Source organism: Apostichopus japonicus, chromosome 12 (assembly GCF_037975245.1).
Source record: "Apostichopus japonicus isolate 1M-3 chromosome 12, ASM3797524v1, whole genome shotgun sequence".
NCBI classification, from domain to species: Eukaryota; Metazoa; Echinodermata; class Holothuroidea; order Aspidochirotida; family Stichopodidae; genus Apostichopus; species Apostichopus japonicus.
Window position 1 is genome coordinate 27,105,509 of NC_092572.1, and position 24,075 is coordinate 27,129,583.

The 24,075-nt window shown below is 35.3% G+C and overlaps 1 protein-coding gene across 3 annotated transcripts in view; it reads left to right on the top strand.

The window, feature by feature from the left end:
* LOC139976806 (uncharacterized) overlaps positions 1-23,615 on the top strand; it is a 38,856-nt gene extending 15,241 nt beyond the window's left edge. For 2 of the 3 annotated variants that reach the window (XM_071985597.1, XM_071985598.1), the window contains 13 exons: positions 238-396; positions 8,567-8,654; positions 9,378-9,487; positions 11,486-11,632; positions 12,676-12,822; positions 13,709-13,817; positions 14,825-14,911; positions 15,436-15,495; positions 17,046-17,339; positions 18,894-19,114; positions 19,868-20,008; positions 22,121-22,270; positions 23,317-23,615. In XM_071985597.1, the coding sequence (XP_071841698.1) occupies positions 238-396; positions 8,567-8,654; positions 9,378-9,487; positions 11,486-11,632; positions 12,676-12,822; positions 13,709-13,817; positions 14,825-14,911; positions 15,436-15,495; positions 17,046-17,339; positions 18,894-19,114; positions 19,868-20,008; positions 22,121-22,270; positions 23,317-23,460 (1,857 nt within the window). In that variant the 3' untranslated portion in view covers positions 23,461-23,615. Of the gene's footprint in view, positions 1-237; positions 397-8,566; positions 8,655-9,377; positions 9,488-11,485; positions 11,633-12,675; positions 12,823-13,708; positions 13,818-14,824; positions 14,912-15,435; positions 15,496-17,045; positions 17,340-17,991; positions 18,198-18,893; positions 19,115-19,867; positions 20,009-22,120; positions 22,271-23,316 lie in introns of those variants that run through there. The other variant, XR_011796276.1, reaches the window with a different exon arrangement.
* The last annotated feature ends 460 nt before the right edge of the window (positions 23,616-24,075 follow it).

Genomic DNA, 24,075 nt, shown 5'->3' on the forward strand with positions numbered 1-24,075 from the left:
ATTATTCTCTGATGAATTTAATTCAAAACAAAATTTTAATAGCTAGCTGCAACATTCTCGATACCATCGCAAGAGTTATTTGAGTTCGTTATCAAATATGGCATGTAAAACTGCTAGGAATTAATATCTCACTTGTTTATAGATTGTTTTGTTTGTATCTAGATTTCTTACATGTACAGTTGATGCACAAATGTCCCATCTGTTAAAATGTATCATGTTTGTGTTTTTTGTTTATAGAAAATTTCTGCAAGTCAAATTTGGCAGGTTAAAACTAAGTGCTCTTTCATGCTTAAGAAAGAATCAACTGCTGAAAGGAACCAATTGTACATCACATTGACTATCCATCAGGAAGTAAATGGGGAAATTAAGGAAACAGAGTTCATACTTCAAAAGAGGGTAAGATATGCTCTCAATCTGGTTACAATATTAGGATTGTAGAAATTCTGTACTCGTATAAAATGGTACAAACTGGTTTAAAATCAGACAGGATGGTATATTGTTGTATAGCAAGGAATAAAATCATATACAATTGTTGACGCTTCAAGAATTTGTAGAAAATCTTGTGCAAGTTGTGCGGAAAGAAGTGGAGTAACCACAGTTGCTGTGGTAAAACGCGGTAAAACACGTTAATTGGTTTCTTTTGACCATATGCGCCCGCAAACACAATTTTGTAAACTTCACATTCAATGTGCGATGTCGTAGATTCCTACCTCGTTTCGTTTGCATAATGCCATAGTATAACATTTCATCAAAATAGGAGGATATGGACATTTCTGTCTCCGAAATGTTGAGGTTTAGCGATGTGAAAAGTAACATATATAAACGATTTTGGATTTAACATGTCACCTCTGCCATAGGAAAGACTATGTAATGGTAATTGTTATGTAAAATAAGTGCTGCAGAACACAATTACAGAAGAAATGATATGGAAAGTGTGAGATTGTCTTTATGGACCAGGAGACTCCTAGAGAGTTGACAGGTCTTTGTCAGTCTGAACATTGAACAAGGCAGGGCTTTACAAATACGTTAGCCAGCCTACGCACATTTCTTAGGTGCTTACAACGTAGCAAGACAAACATTGCATTGCTTGTCGACAACAGTCATGCAATAATGCTCGCTTTGTTTTTTGTTTAGTCCAAATTAGCTTTGGCTGTTGTGTTGTGAATGGTATACGGTAAGGTAAGGTATACATTGTATGATTGTTAATGAAAGTCCTAATGGCTATGGCAACGGAAGCTTCACTGGATATTGCGCAGTCCAGGTTAAAAGCTCATTCGAGGTCTCAGCGCTGGCAAGCAGTCAGATCATGTGTAAATATTGTCGCCGGACAGCCACAGTGCACCCTACATTATTGCCTCAAACACTTGCTTAAAAAGGTAAAGCGTGCAGCAGCAGTGTAAAGAGTTAATGACTTGATTTTGAGGGTTTAATTTTGATTTTGTAAGGAAGAATATTATAAGCAAGTTGAGTTTGTTCAATTATTATGTCGTGAATAAATCTAAACATAAGAACATAAAAATACTGAAGGTACTACTAGGTCAAGTGCTGAAAATCGGGCCAGCCAGCCCACCCAGCCCAGTACCTTAACTACTACAAAGACGGAGAAAGTTTTGTATGAAAGTAAGCGCGAAAGACGTTATCAAGCTCATTGGAGGGATGCGAAGAAAGGGGAAATGAATATCAAATTATGCCAGCATTATAAGCAGCCATTTTTTTTAAAACAACATGTAACTTTCGTATTGAACCAATTTTTTACCATGATTGTTCTGCAAAACGTTGTTGCATTGTTGCAACAGATAAAGCTAAACATGAACCCGCGAAGACACCGCGAAGACACCTCTGTTTAGGGCCGCAACTAAACTGCAGGATACTCAACTGGCTCTTAGGAGATTGTGCGATCAATAGGTTAGTTTTGTTACACATCACCTACACGGTCAAAAGAATTGGATGCCCTAGGTGAAGTGCTCAACGAGGTGTTGCTTCGTTTCGGAAGCCTGAATAATGTTCGCTGACATGCAAGCCGTGACAGAGCAATGCGCACCTCTTCAACAATTTCAAGGCAACAGTTACTCATCTTAAGCAGGTCATCAAAGTACCAGGTGTTGAGGCTAATGATAAGGCAAAAGCAGTTGCCATGGGCTTCTCAAGAAGTTAAAGAGCTATACATATTTGAAACATCTTAACTTCATGTTAGACATTTCAGAACAAATGACTACTCTGTCATGCAAGTTTCAGAGAGATAATTCCTTCATTACATATGTGAAGTTAGATGTGGAAGCAGCATGCGTCAAATTTGATGTCAATTACACCCAGCTATTTTGTAAAAGTTTGAAAGAAGGGAATGGGTCATTCAGTTGGATGGCGTCACTGAAGCAGCACAGAAAGCCAATTGTTGATACCAGGTTTCATACCTTGAAAGTAGATTTGTAAAATATTTTACCGTTGTGTCTATTCCGCATTTTTGACTATTGACATTGGCCTAATGGACATTTTATGCTGGCAAAGGTTAGTACCAAGGACATTGAGAATCTTACTATTTTTTGTGTGTATATACAAAGGTAACCACACCTACCTAGCAGAAACTTAAAGTAAGAATGAAGAATATGCCATCGTTATCACCATCAGAGGGCTATTCACACTTTTTGGAGATGGCATCAGGAGACAATGATGTTTGTAAATGGATTCTGGACATATGTTGGATTCTAGCAGTTTTCCAACCAACACGCCCCACTTCGAAAGAGGATTCCCCTGCATGACCAGCAAAAACAAAAGCAGAAATTGTTTACTGTACGAAAGTTAAAGCAATGGTCCTGATTTTGGTCAGTTTACACCTGACCGTGCAATTGATGCTTGACTAGAAAGGGAGCAGGTGTTAGGCATGTAAAGGGGCATACTGTGTGGAAGGGACAGTCTAAAAAGGAATTTAATGTGCCGATCTGTATTATCTCTGTATGTAGGTCTACATATATTCCCGTAATGTGTATACACTACATACACTACTTCGTAGTAAAACGTTTTCACTCCTACAATATTTGGTGCAAAAACTAGTTGTGATCAGATTGTTGAAAAACTTGCTTCGGTTTTCACTGTTGTACTTATACTGAATATATTACAACATCTGATGGAGGTTTGAGCGTACAGACGGACGTAGGTACGTACGTACGCATCGGCCGAGCAGCTCTCAGCATTATCACGGTCATGTTCATGTATATATATCGCAGTTTTCATAAAGTTGTGACGTTATTCTAAAAAGTAAGTACAAATTATGATTTTTATTATTACAGTTCTTGCAAGTCCCTTTCATCTACAAACATGTTTTGTTTGCTTGTACATCAGCTGCCCTCTGTGTATGTCACTGTACTGAGGTTGCAAAGGCCTAGCATTTATTGCAGGTTAAGTGTGTGCATAGTATATTTGCAAACCATAGCCTAATATTAGTTTGAAGAATTGGCGCTAGAACAAATGTCCTTCGTGCTAGTGGATGAAGATTGTCAAACGCCCGACAAGCTAGTGATAAGTATACCGAAAATTTGAGCTCTGGTACAAGGTCTAGTTTGGTGGTCATCATGAAAGGGGTTTCAATATTTCCATTTCATGATCAATAAGCCTTGTTTTATTGTCCAAACACAGCTGTCCCAGAATTTTCAGAAACATGGTAATGTGATGTTATATTTATGAAATATAATTTATCCCACAGCTCCTTAAATTCCCTTCTAGCAGGTCTGATGACAATCCTCGGATTTAATACATCCCCGGTAGTGTGTCTACTTGTCTGTTTTCACACAAATATAAAGAAAAAGTTAACAAGTTGTTTTATAATGACTTACATTTTTTTCCTTTTAGAACAATGAGATGCAGGTGTCTACTTCTAGGTGGCACTTGTTCACGCCTAGATGGCATTGCAGGCATGTTACTTAGGTGTAAGTTATTTGACCAGTGAACACTTCGTATACAGGAGTAGTATCCCTGTAGGTTAAGCAGAAGGCAAACGGAATATATGTGTAGGTGGTTCCGTGTGTGTGCGTGTGCGTTTGTTTTGTATTCTGACCGAGGACTTGAACAAAAGAATTTCAGGTCCTCGGTTGTGATTTCAAAAGAATCACCACGTCCTCGGAAGAATTCTATTGTATGGGGTATTGTTAAGGTTAGGGTACGTGGATTTGAACAATGGAAAATACAATGGGGTCCTCAGTCTGAATGTAATACAAGCATGGGTGCGTCTGTGAGTTTGACGCCTTTGCTTGTAAACACTAACGCAAAAAGTATGAAGTGGATAAACTTCAAACTTAGTATGTGGATACACCTTATAGAGAACAATTACAATATACTTTTCTAGGAAGGTTACATTTCCTTTGAGAACAACAGAGGTAAACGTATGAAAACCTTTTAAACAAAGAAGGGCATGCATTGATGAAGTTTATATATGTTATGCTGATTTCTCTTGGTGAGTACCATGATGAAGTTGGTGGAGGTAAAAGGTCATTTGAGGTCAACAGTGGTCAAAGTCTGAAAACCCTGTAAGCATGATTCCTTTTAAAGTAAATATTCATAGGAATTTATGAAACATACACCTTTGCAAGTAAAAGCATCTCATCATAATTGGTGGATGTCCAATCGCTGCATATGGCCATAATGCTGTCTACCCAATCCGCCCTGATCCGTGCTGCTGCTTTGGTTACCTCCCAGCTCCTCCATCCTGTCCTACTTATTTCCTTCTCTACCGTCCTTCTCCATGTCGTTCTTTGTCTATCTCTCACCCTTCGTCCCTTTGGTGTCCACCCTAATGCCGTCACACAGCCGTTCTGACCTTCCCTTCTGAGTATGTGCCCAACCCAATTCCATCATCTTGTTATCTCAGTATCAATGCCTTTGAATCCTGCAATTTCTTCTACTCTCTTTTTTTGTGGTCCTTTGCTGCCATCTTATCCTCATTATTTGTCTCAAACACTGGTTTTGAAAGAATTCATCTTTTTTCATCTGCCATATTTATCTTCCAGATTACACAGCCATATAATAGAACTGGCTGAACTAATGTCTTGAACAGATTCATCTTTGTTATCCGTCCTATTCCTTTCGTCTTCCACACCTTCCATATCCCTTGGACCTCACATTTTGCCTACTGTAGCTTGTTGTCAATATCTCTACATTTTCCTCTACCTTAGCCCCGAGGTATCCTTCACTTCATCCACCTTCTCGCTATTCACCGCAATTCTGTCACTGCTTCTAGCATGTGGAGTCTTAATGTTGTGCACTTTCCCACATTTATTCCCACTCTGCTGCTGACTCTCTTAACCTCTCTGTTTTATCACACAGGTCACTTAACTTGGATAACGTTAGTACAATGTCATCCGCAAAAAAGCAAGGTCCTCCAGTGCATTTCATTCTTCATGACTCCTTGTTTGTTCCTTCGCCTCCTTCTTTTGCCACTAGTCATCTTTGCTATGCTGTATACTTCTTTGCTCTTTCCGTTTTCGGCTGCTTTCTTCGCTGCTACTGCTTTCTCATCTTGTCCTCCCTTGCACTCATCTGCACCCCTATGTATTTCTGTTTGTATTCTTCCCTCTGTCTCTTCTTAATCCTTCCAGATCTTGCACTTACAATTTCTGTTTGACTCTTTTCTTTCCTCAACTTCCTCCATGTTTCATCCTCTATCCATGCATGTTTGCTCTGTTTCTTTGTTACACCGATGATTTTCATGGCCGCTTGTGTGTACACCTCTAAAGTCTTGTCATTCTCTTCCTCCGAATGCTAAAGTCTTCTAACGCCTGGAATATGTTCTTCATCTCTATGTTTTACCTCTTTCTGATGTCTTCACTTTGCAGTTTTTGCACATAGAGCCCCTCCCTTCCATTCTTCTTCTTTGTCAGGCTTCGCGTTATACTAGTTCTTACAAGATAGTCTCCGACACATCTGCTCCCCTCACAACTATAGTGTTCACTATTGATGTTCGCATCCTATAATTCACCATGATGTGGTTATGTTGATTTAACGTTCCCCCATCTGGGGATCTCCAGGTAGCATTGTGTATGTCCTTGTGTGAAAATAAATATACAAAAGTAATGACTAATCCATTTCCACTGCTGATGTAACATAATTTTGGGCCATTGTCGTTCATGACTCCAATACCATGTCTCCCAATTACTTCATCTCTGTTTGTGTTATCACTACCCACTTTAGCATTCGTGTCACTCTTTACTACAATCATATCCAGCTTGTTACAGCTGGCTATCATATCCTGTAGTTGATTGTAAAAATCATATTTGTCATCATTAATCGCATCGTATCACCATAGGCTTTTTATGTTTAAAGGGGAATCGCTCCGATTCAATTATTTTAGTGATGGCGCCATTGTATCAGTGCCCTCTTTGATCTTGCGCTCATCAGTATGGCTACTCCTACTTGATGTACCTCGACATCTGCTACGTCTCACAACTTTGTAGCTTTTCTGATCCCACTCCCTTCATCATCTCTTACTAATTCCTAGAAACTCGATTATGTACTCTCTCATCTTCTTTGCTACATATGCAGTTTTCGTTTTCTTAGCCATTGTCCCCACATTCCAGCATCCTATACTGCTTTGTGGTTTGGGGCCACTATTGATCCCATGGGCCTCCGAGCTTCTCGTAGGCTTTCACCCAACAGCGTCATACAATGATTCACGGCAGTTTCTCCGGTTAAGACTAAATGAATTTCAGTGTAAATGGTTTCTGTATCGACAATCTTTATACGGGGTGGGGTTGTTAACCCCACGCCAAACCCCAACCTGGGCAACCAGGGGCTGTATGTAGTCAGGCTTCTCCCATGTGACCACTCCAGCAACGTTAGACCTGCCAGGCATTTCACTCCCTGTCGGCGTAGCTCCCATGTTCATAGTATTGTCCAAGTCGTTTGTAATACTCTTGTTCTCGCGTACAAACTGTTCATGCCTCAGAGTCCGTTTCTACATACCACAAATGTGCTTGACCACTGTATTTTACATGCTCAGGGATCTATCTGATACAAACGTCTTGGACACTTCTCCAAAGAGGGGCGTGAAACCACAAAATCTGTAATCATATTATTATTACGATATTGCGAGACATGTGAGATCATGTTTCTTCCACAGCAATTAGCGACCGTCTTGCAGTGTACAAACCAATCTAATGCCAAGTGATTGTTCACTGCGGGAGGCAGGGCTTGAATAAACATTTTGAGGGAAGTGGGTCCAATTGGCAAACCTGATTGGCGTCTTCGCTATTCCGAAGTGAATCTGCCAAAAATCAAAAGAAAACATAAGATACCTTGGAGAAATGTGCAAGGCCCAGGTATCAAACTATCGCGTTGCCACGGTTGTTCCCTGTGCAGTTCATCAAATAGATACGGCAAAATAGCCTCTTTGTGAAAAAGAAAGGTGCTGTACATACCAGGGTCTTAAAATGACTACAAGGTTAATTGCATAAACCACACAAGCTTATCCATCCCGACAAGGTAGCAGCCCAGGACAAGGAATGTTGGATACACTACATATTATATGTGTATCAACATTTTGATTATAATTTTTTTTTTACACTTTCTGTGAAATGTCAAGTTCAGGTGTGGTTCACAAAGGTTAAAGTCTGACCACATTGTAAACACAATAATTGAAGAAGTGAAGCTTGAATAAACTTCATAAGTTGGAAGTAGATCCAGTAGGTAAACACTCAAAAATATTGTTAACAGAGTTACTGTTGAATTTCCACATACAAAATTTGGCAAAGAATCACTAACCCTGTTGGCTATCTGGTTGCACAAGCGTCTAATATCCTGTTTAAAGCCCTGTGTTAGTTTTCACAATGCAACACTCTTTTACCCTAAACAGAAAACAAGAAACAGAGAAATTTGAAGAAAATCATCTACTTATTTCATTAATTTACTATTTGATTGATTAATTTTAGTTATTATTTGTAAGCCTGTTACTATGATATTAAATGACGGTGATCGATACATGCATTGTCTGAAAGAAGTGAACAATGAACACTTGTGTATGACACATACATATAACAACACCTCTATTGTTTTATAATAACCAAGGTGAAATTAACATATCATTGGTACATGTACGATTTTTAATACTAAACTCTTTACAGTATTGTTTGATCAACTAGTTGCTTCAATTTTATTAAATATGCATAAAGTTCGCAGAAAGTATTTTGAAACTAATGACAATTAAACATGCACAATTTAGCCTACACCTAACACTCGTTAATGTAGCAGATGCATGTTGCTATAGCTTACACTATGCTCTGCATATGTGCGAATTTATGGCTAGATTTGTCATTTTAATCAATTGTAGAGGTTGGCTTGAGCTGGCTGTGGTTTGGGTTGAAAAGATAAACTATCATGGATTTGTATTGATGCTGCTCAAGTTGGTTGAGTAAAATTTGGTGCGGGAGAATTACTTATACTTATTACAGGTAACTCATTATACCTTCGTTTGAAATGAGAACTGTGCCAATGAATTGGACTCCCTCTATTTGTTGCTCTGCTTATGTGACATTGAAAAAACATTTCATTTTTACATGATATAGTCTTGTGATTCATTCAACAGACATGCGACATGCACATGACGAGATTGCAAAAAGATACCTTGGTTGAACAGGCTGAACTAGCTCTACCAGCAAACCATACCAACTATTGTAAGTAGAGGCTGCTCTGGTGAGCCTAGTATAATGTCAGTGTGTTTGCACAATCAATCTGAAAAGACGCAATACCAAACTTGTATTTTGGTAAGTCAAATGACACTAGAGAACAGTTTCCAGTAGCTTCATTTAGGTGTAGCTATACTTGATAACATATCCTGCACTTTGTAAATGTTTTGCATCACATTGATAGGAGAAATATACGTCAGTAAATTAGGGCAGCTTAATTGTCGTGATTGAATCAAAAGTTAATTACCGAACCTAAATAGTACTAAAAATATAATTGCAATGGAATAAACTAATGCTTTATTAGCAACTTCCAAGAAGTAGTAATGTATGAATTTGATTGATTGGTTCTTAGCATACTTCTGCACAGAAATTTTCATATCAGTACCAGTATTTTAGAAATATCGATACTTTGATATTCATGTTTATAATATTATTGATTCACAATGATTATAATGACTTACATTGCTATGATATTGTATTTTTGAAAATCACTAAAAACCTATCAAATCTGCAAGATGGTTTAAGGTAATCAAACAAGTTCCAATGATTTGGCAGATGTTTCGATTGAACCTCCCTAACATAATTTACAAATTGTATGGCATCGTAATATGGAGTAAAACATGTGTTTTTGTTGTCATCATTGTTTATGCATCTTAATATCTGGTTGTAGTTCAAACTCTGAATTGCAGCATACTTTGTCTTTACCATCAGATCGTACTGTGTCAGTGGTTCCTTTTGTTGACAAGGTCTTTCATGTAGATGAAGATCTCATATTAACTGTATGGATGTGTCCTATGGATGATAAAAACTTGATCCTCAAGGTAATTAAGTTCTCATAACTGGCACTTAATTTGTAATTCAATTTGAAAGTAAAAAGGTAACATGGGAAGTGTAGATGACAGCTTTAAAAGTGTCCTGAAGCAGCCCTTTTTGCTTCCAACACTTGCTAAAATCCATGGTTCATTTGAACACTCATTATTTGTATGAATACTTCAGATGGAGTGAAAATGTAGGTTTAACCAAAATGTAGGGGTTGTCATTTGCAGTGTAAAGTTGACAACTATTTTGATAATTTCAAGGGTGTTCTAAAATAAAGGTTATTTCTGTGAATATTATTTATACTTCAACTCTCTTGAACAGGATTTTACCTCGTGATAAACAATTTTCACTTCAGTGCTATAGAAAATTAGGATTAATTGATTTGAAAGTGTTTATTGAAATAGAATATGAAAAGTAATTAAGGTAATACTTTTAGTTCTTCTCTAAAACAGTACTAAACAAAGGTCACTTGACTAAAGAAAAATTTACACTTTCTCTAGGGACACTTTATACTCCACCATGATATACACTCAGTTGTTATTACTGAGTTAAGAAGTTTGGTAAAATATTTCTATTTGAATGTAATTTTATGCCAGGCGACGTTAAAACGGAAAATCATTTCATAAATGACGTTATATATGCTTGGTCTCCACTTGCTTATAAGAATCCTACTGGCAATTTCATCCATCAAATTATCTGGAATAACCACAATATTAAAGTAAACAATGATGTTATTTTTTACAAACATTGGTACGAGAAAAATCTGATTCTTATTCATAATCTTTTAGATGCAATTCACCGGTTCTTAAGTTTTCTTGATGTTAATCCGAAATTCGATATAAATTGCCTTTTCACATTTTACTGTGGCATTATAAATGCTACCCCAGGTCATTGGAGAAGGTCATTAGATGATGACTGCAATGGTATCGAGGAAATTCCTTTGAAGATAATTCATAACAAAGCATCACTATCTCGTTTCATTTATAAGCAGCTAATTCAGGGACACGTAATTATTCCTAAGTGAATTGTTGAGTGGAATGTAATTTTGATTATAGCTCTCTACACTGGCGTGTTATCTTTCAAATACGTTTCAACTCGTTAAGGGAGACAAAATTACAAGACTTTCAATTTTGTTTTCTTCATCGTATACTTGGGACAAACCATCTTCAGAGTTTGATGGGTTTAATTGACAATTCAGGGTGTACTTTCTGTGGCCTCAAGGAGGAGACTATTGGACATTTGTTTTGAGAGTGTAAAATTCTTTTGATTTTGTTTTAAATGTTGAGCAACACATTTTTTATAGACAATTTATTTTTTCCAAGTCGGATATATATTTTCGGCTATCAACTATTATTGAAGCATCCGTTGAATTTTTTATATCAAATACTATATATTCCAGAAGAAAGTAAATTTGAGCATTCCCAACGTTAACGAATTTTTGTATAAATTAACATTTCTGTTACAAGTTGATAAACATTTAGATCATGGTAAACATCGAGGACCTCTATCATACAATCTCAAAGAGACACTTTTAGTAATTGTGCTATGCTCTTTGAATATTGAATATTTGTAATCAAACAGTTAATTAGTGTCATATATATGTTTTTATAAGTTTGTTATTATGGCAAAAGATTTGACAATAAATGATGGCAAAAAATTTATATATATATAACTAAGTCTTGGAAGTCCAATGGTAAATTGAATTTATAATGCAGACAAGCAATGTTCTTGCTTTTATTGTAATTATATTGAAGTGTATGTTAGGTTTTTATTTGATAGTGTTTGCATTCTACAGCTTGGTGAGTGTGAATGTTAATGAAGTTTCATTTCATGCTCTAAAGAAAACATTTCAAAGATTGTTTTGAATTTCATGTGAATTAATCTTGCAGTTGTTAAACCATTTGGAACGTTATTATCCATAATTTTTTATGCATATTTACTAAATGTGAATGTTTTTAGTTGATATCTATTGATGTTTGTTATTTCTTTGCTTTTAACAGGCTTTGAAGGAGGAGCAGAACATTCATTCTAAGAAAAAACTGGACACAGAAAATTCATTCCTTATTTGCAACTGGGAAAAGCCAGTGATGGCAAATATTGAACTGTGCGATAACAACTGGAGGATTCGTAATCTTGAGAGCAAAAAGGTATGTGTATATTGTAACTTAAGAATGGTAGTTCAAATTAAGGGCCAAAAGATTTTTAGTAGTAAACACATGCATGGGTGCAAGTTGCATATTGAAAAAAAACTTCACTTGCCTTTAATTGACAAGTCATCATAAAATTCAAATGACATTCTATTTTTTTATAAATTATGTTTGCATTTGATGCATAATGCTTAAAATGTTGCTTTAATGTCACAATTATAACTTGTTATAAAGTATTGGGAATTTTCAGAGCAACCTTTACACCTAACATACGTTTGCAGCGTATATATTCTTCTAGTACAATTTACATATTTAGATTTATTATATCTTTTACAAAATATACCAAGCTTCACTGTCACATTATATGTCATTGCTGGATGCCTCTTTCATTAAAGCATGCTTAGAAACTGTTCTTGACAGAGTCATTTGATATCATGGTTAAAACTTGAGTAACTAGGCCTTATTTTATCTAACACCACAGTTCATAGTCCTCTATATGGATTTACCTATTTAACACTAGACTTTACATTATATTATCCTTTATGTAAGCAGATTTTATGTTATTCTAATTATGTAATTGTATTCAATGTTAACCTGATCAACTCACATAGCATTTCACTTTGCCTCATTAAAACGATGAAGATTTTTTCCTCACAAGACATGGTAAAAGATTAGCTGATTCTTGTAATTACTAGTAATGAAAAGAGAACTTTTGCATATGCAACTGGTTTCATTAACATTTTTATCGTCACCCAAAGGAAGGACTTGTAATAGTTTGCTGTAATCTGAACCAAAGAGTTCTTGTTCTTACTTTCTAGTTCACTTGCATAAATACTTTATTTTTCTGAAAGGATACAATGAAGTACGTTTTACTGGGAATAACTTTTTAATAATAGTGGATATTGAGAATTAGTGAAAAAGGGGATGTAAAGTGAAAATGCATAGGAATTCAATGACTGCTAAAACATGGTGCATGTATTACATAGTCACTTTTAATTATTAACATGCTTTTTGTCAAGCTCGTGTTGTGTTTTCTTTGACAGGAACTGGAAACCTTGAAGTTGAAGCGTGGACAGACCAAATGTCAGTTTGCATTGAATAAAATTGATAATACCCTAAACATAGGAGTCAAGATATCTCTATGGCAAGCAGAGGAAACTAATAAAATTGAGTTACCAGAAGTAATCGAGGTAGGGTTTGCATTTTCAGGACCATTAGAAATTTTCTGAATTAATATGTGTCTAGAAAAGCTACATGATCTGAAGCAAGGTATATGAATATGTGATGACAAAAACAAAAATGTTCTCTAAATATATTTGATGGCATAATTAAGCTGTTTAGAGTCTTGGAGCAAGTTGTAGCATTTAACCGATGAGCAATCCATTAAGATAGCACATCTCTGTTTTAAGAAAAAAAGCGCCACAAAACGTTTAACGTTTATCTCAAAATGAAGTTGGATTGGATTACAAAGTAGCTCTCTCTAGCCACTCTTTTGAAGACTTGACTTATATAGCTCTTATTCTCGTAGGAAATATATTAACGTACCAATAGTTACATCAGCATCTCCAATCTGCTCAAACTACACAACATTCTCACTGATAAAGTTACTGAACCGTGAGCAAGTACTAGAGCAAAGCACTACATGTTGTATAATCTTGACATATACTTATTTATCTTATTCCTGATATATAAAATGACCAATGGTCAATTCAACCAGGAAGAGAAGATTCGGTACAATAGTTTGTGTTTCGCACAGTTGGCTTAATTAATTACCTTGTCGTTGTCATGAATTTGAGACTTGTTAACAATGGCTAAGTATCACAATTGGTAATAAAGTGACAAGTTAAACTAAAATGGCTATCTTTATTTTCTATATTTGTGTATGTAATCCATATGTAAGTTTCTAAGTTTTGATAAAAATTCAGAAAAACAGCTTGATATTTTTCGTTTGGTGACATCGCAGATTATTCTTTAACATATGTTTTTTTCTTCTTCAAATGAATAAAAGAGAATGAGCTGACTTGTGTTTCCTGTGAATTCCAATTGTTAACCAATAATGTTCAATTAAAAATGTAGGTGGACAAGCTTCAAGTAGTGGATAACCAGCAGCATTCTGGTGAGATACAAGACCCGGCAACGCTTCGTCGTGATAGCCCACAATGTTCCCTGCCAAGAGTTGAAACAGGTAAAACATCTCTGGTATTATATTTCGTTGTTTTTTTTTAAATTCCATTTATCATGCAAGGGAAGACATTTGATGAATTTCAAAGGAGTTGGGAAGAAATGCAGACTCTGGAGAATCTTAGAAAGCAGAATTCATGTCACCAATGAGAAGAGAACATCAAGATGCAATATTTTAGCAAACAAAGAAGAAAAATGCAGAAAGAATATGAACATTGAGTTGAGTATATTTCGTAGGTCATAGTGATTGCATGTCTACGATAATATTAGGTAGCTAACAGAGGGTGCACGCAAACTTAACTTGAAAATAGAATATCAATCCTTTTTTATGGATAAGCTTCATCAATGCTAACATCTTCAATGATTATGCAGCAGACTGTGACACTAATATTAGTTGCCAAGTGTTTGATAGATTCCTTACCTGGCAGTATGGCCTCGATTTGGTAATGGAGCTAAAATGATTTTAACTTGCATTGTACTCTGGAACAGGATACTTTTTCTTGCATTGGCATTCCACAATATATATATATATATATATGTGTGTGTGTGTGTATATATATATATATATATATATATATACACACACACACACACTTTTGAAGTCATAAAAAGTTCTCCTGGGCATGAAGTGCTGTAGCTAATATGCTCAGTGCGTAAGGTTAACAAACATGCCTTAATTTTATATTTCATTTCCAAATTCATGTCTCATATGTTTGTACATGATAAATACAATATATCATTACAGGAAATAAGTTAACATATTACAAGTACAAGCTTAACAATAAGCACTTTGCTGATGACTCATACTTTACAAAATTACCCCCAGAGTATTCCAATTTCCTTGACTACTTAATATTTGATCACTGCTTTCGTGTTCTGCTAAGAATGCAGCAAAATATTTGTTAAGTCACACGGTGATCAAATTGTACATCTACTTTGATATAAGATCATTACACCTTTATCAGCAGAATTTTTCTTTAACATCTTTTACATCTTTACATCTGTTTTAAGATGAAAATTGTTATTACCAGCAACACACATTTCGCCCAAAGATGAAACAAGAGGCGCTATCAGGACATCAACGTTGCAGTTGTAAACGTGAGTAGATCGCTTGGTAGTTTTGCCACATTCAGGTTTGGATTGAACCTATTTTAAAGGAAACATTAAAACAAATGTACCAGCCACTTAATCAGTGACACAATTAAATGTTATTTATTCCTCATAAGTTTTTTTTTTGAGGCATTTACTATAATTTTTTAATTGGCAGTACTAGCTGCTCAGAGAGGCGACTGTTGTAGAAGTTTGTTAATATCAATAGCCAGATATAGAATAAGTATGGCCACCACCAGAGTGAAGATGTACCTTTCTTGCAGTGAAAGTGTTAGTAAGCCTAGCTAATACACCATTAACATATACTCATACTGTCCTGAAGTTACTTTGATATAATAAGTAGCATCATGTAATTTTTTCGATGTTGGATCATTATGCCTAGTCAAGTTTTGTCAAGTGTCACAGGAACATAATCAGTGGTCAAAATTAACTATTGAAGCTTTATTAAAATCTGTGCCTTGTTTTTAACTATCTTAATTATGTTCATTCTATTACATGAAATACAACTACAGAAATAGGGAAGCAAAAAAAGCGTACAAAGGGACGTAAGAGAGTTTATAGCCATACTAAAGGTGAGTTAAGTGCAATCATAAATACTACAGAACAGATTGGAAAATGTTTTATGTAACACTCTGTATTGCCCAAAAATATTAAGAGATGACTGTTAGGTACTAGCAACTTTAAAAGTTTTGACTTGTCTTTTTGTTGTTATTCAACAAAAAAATAACACAAATGTTCCCTGTAATTTCAATCCAACTGCATAGATTATGCTTTATGTTCTCGGGAGCTCCTGTGGTGCACAGAACATGTCAATGTATTCTGTTTTGCTGGTTGAATATCTTCAAATACACCAAACACACGACCAATTCTGCCCCTGAAAGTTCCAGAATGTGGGATCCAAAAGTAGGCTAGAGTCTGGATAATTTTGTGTCTATTAAAGTAGTTTTAGTATGTTTTGACATTACTTTGTGTGTAAATAATCTCTGTTAAATAGTAGTATGGTCACATTGCTGTGATATAATGGTGCAAAACGTGCTTCTTTGTTACCTTTCTTCTACTGTTAAAAAACACCCACAGGTGTTGAAACAAAATTCAGAGCAAAATACAGCTTTGATAACTGTAACTGTAGCATCATTTACTTGTACAGAGTATATGGAGAGTAGAGTATTGCTATAGCAGCTCGTGATTACAGACCAGGATGCCTGATTGCCCCATGGCTGGGTGCAAAAGAAGTTGAGCAAAGAATATAGGATCGTGTGACACCCAACATTAGGTTGTTTAACCGCACCCCGATGGGGATGCACCTCTATTGCAGTGATTTGACCTTCCTATTTTGGTTATCTCCAAAGACTTATAATATCAAGATCTCCATTTAAATATCCTATGGATTAACAGAGGTCAATAGAGGTTAAAGTATTGACACCTTGTAAAAAAATTAAGTTACTCAACATTTAAAACTTGCATGATCATAATAATAGCTTGACCTTTGGACCCTAGCCAGAACTTCTTCAGATGATAGCTGAAACCAAAGCAGAGATTTGGGACACACTTAGAAGAGATAAACAGACTAATTTGGTTCAATAGATAACGAATAGAATAAATTTGTCAGAACAGTGGTGAGATAAAAGAGATGAGTAAATTGCTGTGGAGATGAATTCTACAGAGGGGTGAGAATTTATGGAAGATGATTAGTAATGGAACTAAATGAAGAAATGTAAAGAAAAAGGCGACGTTATGGGAATTGGAAATGATGTTAAATTAGTCTGTACCTTCTTGGATGTTGAGACCATGAGGATGGAAGGTGCAAAGACATTACATATTGTACTAAGGTTTGTATCAATTCATGCACAAAGATTTTATGTATATCCTTTAGTATTGTCAAGAGTAATCTTGTCTATAGCTTATAATTATATTGTTATGGTCACTGAATGCATTGTTCATAGAATTGTAACGAAAAGCAGCTGTAATTGCATATTGCGCTTACAATAACTCAAAATTCGTCAAGTAATTTATAATTGGAAATTTCTAAATGCTCTCCGTTTGCTGTATATCGTGCATATTTTTGTATTTCCTGCCATTAAATATATATCATTTTTTAAACAAGTATCACTCACTCTAATAGTGTGCACAGTACTGAACGAGGAAGGAGGAGTCCTAGAGTTGACAAAACATGGTGTCCGTTTAGAAATACCCTGTGGTGCTCTAAGAGAGGAGTGCCAAATTCAGATGACAGTTATTCTACCCAGTGAAATTCAAATGGATGACTCATTGGATAGTAACTCGTCAGGGGTAATTGAACTTCTACCTAGTAATCTACAATTACTGAAGCCAGCAGCTTTGACATATCCTCATTGTTTGGTTCTCAAGAAAGGATTTGAAAGGAAAGCAAAGATACAGAGCAGTGATCACGCAGCAGGTAATGTTGATCAAACAGCCTACAAATCAAATGGTTTTATTCTGTTCTTAATTCCCTGTTAATGCAAACACAATCGTTCTAACACTGAATCAATTGTTCAAAAAATTCTGTGCGATTAGATGATATGGCGAATGGCTTGTAAATATGATACCTGAAATGTGCAAGTATGCAACTTCGTAGCTCGGCAAAGCATAACAAAACACTTTTCAAATAAACATCTTTCGTTCTTTTAAAGGAGCTACAACTTCTCCACAAATGAACCAAAATTTCTCCCAATCCTACAGATGATTGTTTGAAAATTAATCAAATCATAAAAATCAACCGCAAGCTGTAATGGTTAGGAACAAGAGAGTTTTAAAAAAATGTTAATGATGCTTTTCCAGATTCCAAAAAGTTATGCACCTTTATGTGAAAACCTCATCCATCGTTCTTTATATTGTAAAATAACCCACTGCAAGTTCGTAATATTTTGTCATCTTGCAGCAACACTTTCTGTATGAATATTTTCCTCTTCAATGTAAATTATACATTGTGTGCCGCCTTAATACCCTAGTAAGTAGATTTGGTCAATGGGTCAAAAGCTATATATTAATAGAATAATCACAAAAATATTGGTTAGATGAACACTTCACTTCGTTGTCATTTACTGTAGGTCTAGCTCAGCAGGGACTGGTAAAAGCCTGAAAACCATGTAACCACATGACAAGTGATACCTGCATGAATATTACACTATGAGTTACTTCTCATGCTGAGTTTAAATAAACATTTTGTAGTTTATTATGGAGATCAAAGGTCAGTTCATCTCAACAGAGACCAAACAGTGTAGACTAAGGCTTGTGGCCATAATGTCTCCAGAAGGCAATCTTCAGATATCAGATTTCTAAGTGATTTAACTATAATTAATACATTATTACTTAACAGCTGCATTTTTGATTAATGTTACACTGGATTGGAATACTGGATACAGTATTAATTACAGCTACATGACTAAGTTTATTTTAAGTCTCATGGGTCATATATCATGAAATTGTGTTGAAAAGATGACATAATGAATTGAATTAGTCTTTAAAGTTTTTGTTCTCTCTCTATTATTATTGACTCGAAAACGTCCACCCCTCATTGGCAGCAAATAATAAATCATTTTGTTTTTGTTTTGAAGTAGTATATACAGTATGGCGGTGGCCATTAACCGTTCATTCCTACACCAACTTATCATTCTATGATTAGACTTAATATTTATATGAAAATGTAGTGCAGGTTACTACCTGTAAGTGGTATTAACATAGAACAAAAACATTGTGACATTATTTATATATTGTTATGTATAAATACATCTAATTCTATGATTTTGGAAGAGTATTGGTCTGATAAAGTTCATTTTATTTCACATTGTAGAGCTTTGTGAAAATTTTCAGAAGTATTCATACATTGATTCCCAGCTATTTGGTTAAATAAGCATAAAATATGCCCGATTTTAACTAAGGTGTCAAATCACTTATAACTTTTCTTGTTTCTTTCTGGTTTGTCCTTTTTAATTTTTGTTGTGTTTGGTAGGTTGTCAACCAGTCTGGATGGATATTGATGCTGAATATCACCTGGTAGAAGATAAGATCACAGTAATGCTTACAAGTTTTAGCTGGAAAAGATTTATCGCAGGTGATGAAATAGTTGCTGGAAAGAATATCCAGTTGTTTGCAGCTAAGAACCTGTCTTTTACAGATACGAGAACACATCTTGAAATTGGGTATTATTGGGATTTACCAGGTGTACAGGATGTAAGTTATTCAAAAGCTCTGTACTGTAGGTAAAGCTGTATTTGCCAATATAAATCCTTCAGCACATAACCATGATCAGGTACTGTTACCCCCAGTTTGACCCCTTAAAAATTGAGAGAAGGAAAAGCCATATTAAAGCTTAACAGAATTTAAAGACAATATCTTGCCTTTGTTAAGAAAAAGGTTATTTCAAAATCACCAGTGTAATGCATGTTCGGGCGCATTACCTAACCTGTCTGTTTCAAAGCTGTATAGTATGCTATATGTTGAGCCTAACATATCAAGCAGTCACTACAGTGACTGTCACTGTGTATGTGTATTGCAGATGGATTTCCAACAACTGTATATCTCTGTTAAATAAACGCCATTCAAAGGAGAGTTTACAAAGTAAAGTTTACAAATTAGTGTCATAATCGGTAATAATTAATCAAATGATACTATATATAAATAATTGCGACATACAAGAAAACATACAAACACATACGAGACTTACATCTTTGTCATTAATTGCTTCACTGGTAACTGATCCCATGACTGTATATTGATCTCTCGATCAATCACCAGGTGCTAAATGTGGATTAAAATGGTTTCTTCACTTTAGAATCTGCAGCAAACTATTCGGTCATGCAATACATTGTTTGTATGAATTATAATTGTGAAATATAGTGTCATATTTAATGAAAGCATAGGTTTATATACATGAGCTGCTTTTCTCATCTCTATTTTGTTGCTTTGTCTGATTTTGCATGAAAGGATCTCATGTCAGATAGAAACCATGCAGTTCTGTTGCATCGAATGCCTGCAGTATTTTATAAAGAAGGAAGACATCCTTTGGTGGCTGAGATAAACATATCCAAATCAACAAGTTGGATTAATCATGGTCAAAACCGTAAGGTATGTTGGCAACATGCAGAAAAAAGTGTGATATTGCTACTCCATTTGAGTGACCAAAATTAAGGAAACTATAAAAATATGGGAGTAAGTAGTAGTCTGCTTACTTAAACTTGAGTGTGAATTACCTTTGATTTGATATTGGGTATGAATAACTACTTCTGAACTTTCAAAATACTTGTCGTGATCAAATCTTGCTATTTTTTCCCGAAAGTGGTGTACTTTGTGAGGTATGAACTACTATTGCCAACATTTTAGTTGAGCTGCATATTTCAATTAAAAAAGAGGAAGCACCCACAAAATGTTTATTGATTTCTCAATAGACTGTCAGTCTAAAACATGTTGCCCCGGAAAATGTAACAAGTATGAGCATGAATGAGACATTACAGATTTACTTTGCATATATATATATATAAATATATATATATCCTACAATTGTTGACCATGTACTTTATAGAGACACTTTAACTAATGTCTGTTTGTCAAACATATAGGTGACACCAAAACACCAAAAAACGATTTTGCCATTCCAATTTTCTTATGCTCATGAAATCTTTCATTGTTGCAATCTCCTCGTTATGCCAAGAATTGACTTATTAACAGGCTAGCAGTAAATAAAGTAAAGGTGAGTGTGCCTCTCAATGCTATTGAACTCTTGTTGGCTAGTAGTCCTGATAGTTTCTGCATTCAGTCAACTTAGCTCGAATTCTCTAACACTGCGTTGTAAGTCACAATACAACAAATTTACATGTTAATGGTATTTACAGTATGTGGGTGAATGGTCTGAAATATTTTTATACATATAACTCCTATAGAATGCAATTTTAGGAAGCAGTGATAGATGCCCTAGATGTAATTTGGGCTTTCTGGACAATGTGAATCTATGACTTTACAGCCGTGTCTGTGTGGTATAAACTGTGGGCGCTTGTGGTAAGCTTCAAATGTTATTATCTCCCTACGTGAAAATCAGGTTTTACTTGTCTATGCTTTTGTGATGTGTTGTTAGGTGTTTTTATCCGTCATTAGTATGAAACAATTTGGACTATTCTTTGAATGTTTTTTAATGTAATTATGGAAGCATATTTGGAAAGCTAAGTGCGATGTGTTAATGAACAGTGAATCAGAAAGTATTGACCATCCCAAGTTGTAATTGTTCCTCAAACTAAATAAAATTTGGAACTTTATGGTCTTGAAGAATTTTGGGGTAATAGTAAGAAATCAGAGTATAGGGCTCTTTTTTTAACAACAGGAACGTTAAGCACTTTGAATGAGACTGTGTCTGAATGTTTGCAAGGAAATGGTCTCTTCGTTGTCTTTAACATTGTGTTAAACATACGTAGCTCCCAAGATAAAAAACCTTTGTCCAAGAAACCAGCTTTCATTCCTAATTTAGCACTCACTCCGATTGTTATTTGGAATGAGTTAAAATCTGCACAGCAGATCAATCCATCACGTTTTAGTCCTTTAACCTTACCAATGAGATTGTGAGTCATCAACATTTCTGTGAAGGCATTATGATGTTAGCATAGATGTAAAATGTTTGACTATGTGAAGAATTTGGCATGCAACTGGATTATTACTGATTTTGCAGTCCTGATACTCTTATTTTCTTTGAACATGCAGATGCCTTTATATGGAGTGGTTGTATAAAAACTTGTTTTTATTTTCAGGATCCAAATTTTAAAATGTATGTTCTAGGAAAATATGTATGTATGTGATGCCCACACTTCTAACTCCAAAGGTACATGTTGGTTGAAGTTCGATCATATTACAATATGTGGAGGTCAAATGTTAAAGGCCTCATGAACATGATAACTCACAGGTACTGTACATCCATTTTGTTTGAAGTTAATACTTATCTTCTTTATCACTTTTATCAATACAAGATCCGTATCGAAGTTGGTTGAGGTCACAGATCATAAGAGGCCATGCAACAAAGAACAAAGAGAGTCAACGGTGTTGTATCCTGAATTATCCCCTGACATAGCAGAGGATGGACACAAATAATGTTTTATTCAGAGATTAAATATTTCATACTGTGAATTTATATTTATATTTAATGCATAGGGCAATACAGAGCTTTTACAAGATGAGTAATTTTGTTTTATTCCCTAGGAGATACCGTTTGAGCATGTCGCTACAAATCAGTGGGGTTTCTCTTCTTTTGAACTTGAGAGAAAAGACTCCAATGTGTCAGGAGATATGACATGTTTCTTCAATGTTGGGCAAGACACACAACTTGCGGATTTCATGGTGACTGTGGAGGTTTGTAATACTACTAGTGAGTGCTTGGATATAAGCATTCACTACAGTATATGTGCTAAAAAAACTTCCATACAGTTTCTTTTTGCTTACTAAAAGACCTGAGAGAATATTTATTGCTTTATGCAGGCTTCAATTCCCAACAAATGTTTAGATTCCAACATTTTATTCATATTTAATGCAAAAATATTACACCTATGGTAGTGATTTTTATTCTGCCTCACAGGTCTTTTATATTAGCAAAAGTAGGCATTAAACTTGTGTTTGTCTATTTTAGTGACTGGCAATTGAAAAGAAGAGGTATATTGTAGTGTCTCCAAGATGGACTTTTTCTAGTTTTAAACTTCCATCCAATAGGATACAAATTATAATATATCATTTTGATAGTGTCATCTTTTTGCATCAGACAGTTGGCCGATAGCATGATATTTTGAAGATATACTCTGATTCCTGCTTGAAATAATACTTCTTTCAATGTGCTAAGCAGTAAAAGTAAAGTTATTATTATTGGAATATTTTTATCTGTATATCTGTATTGAGCAAATTTCATGATCCACATTTAATTAGGTCACCGCAATTCGACTTTTGCATTTATTGACTATTTTTTGTCACTGTCATTAGCTACATTGCACTTATGGCTTATCCAGCCAACTAGAATATTGCTCTGTTTTATCGATGTCTTGTGCCTTATCATATTATTTATGATACCCTCTCAATAATTGTCACTGACTGAATTTAAAATAATCATAGGAAACCGTTCAATGTCAGTGAAATTTATGGCAATTTAGAAGACTAATAATAAAGGCTATAATATTTTAGTGGGAAGAAAAGGTTGAATTAGAAAGATAATTGTCTACAGCTCAATAACTGAATTTAGAGAAATGCAACTTAGTTTGCTATTAAATGGTACAACCAGAAGGTTGAGTTAGAACATGTAAAACCGGTGATTTCAGGTGAACATCAAACTTTCCATGCCAGTCTTCACCTTAGGGTGGACATTTTACAGTCTGCTTCTCAGTGTAATTTAATGTTATTGGCTCATTGTTTAGATGCCAAGCATATCAAAGTATGAAGATCCCAGCCACTTAACAAAGACCGACAGGGTTTCTGAAGGTACTCAGTACGATGAGATGGAATCTTGGTTGACAGAAATTAAGGCATCAGAAGGTAAGAAATGTGTTCATGCATGTTAGCACTGGCACGGCTAAATCCTAATCTCTCCGTCAACATTATATATAAAGTTTAATTTTTGCCTTTCAAGCTCTTGCTGCTAAGTTAATTAGCTGGTAAGCTGTGTTGATACAATGTTACATGACGAGAATTAGTCTATTAGCCATATTTTGCATTTTTCAGCTCTCCTGACCTCAACTTACTGAAACTTTATCTCTTCTGCAAACAGACTAATTAGTTTGGAAGAGTTGATTTGTTCACACCTTGCAATGTCTGCCTTGATCTGATAGTGATTTGGCTACTAGCTGTGTGAAGAGTTGCATAATAGATGAATAGGTAGCTCAACTGAGGTGTGAAAAGATGGGACTGATCAGTCAGCTAACCAACTGGAAAACCTGCCGTTCAGTACAAACGGCGGGTTTTTGGATGCAACCTATAGCTAATGGACACTTTCGTGGCATGAACACGTCACTGAAGTTCATATGGAGAGGCATTAACTCTGTGGCATGAATAAGCCCTGATGAATAGAGACTAGTCCCGTCTCAAATTGTGATAACTCAAAAACGAATAGCAAAAACTGAACACCAGATATTTGTCATAAATTTTGACTACACAAATTAATCTGACATAAAATTGAT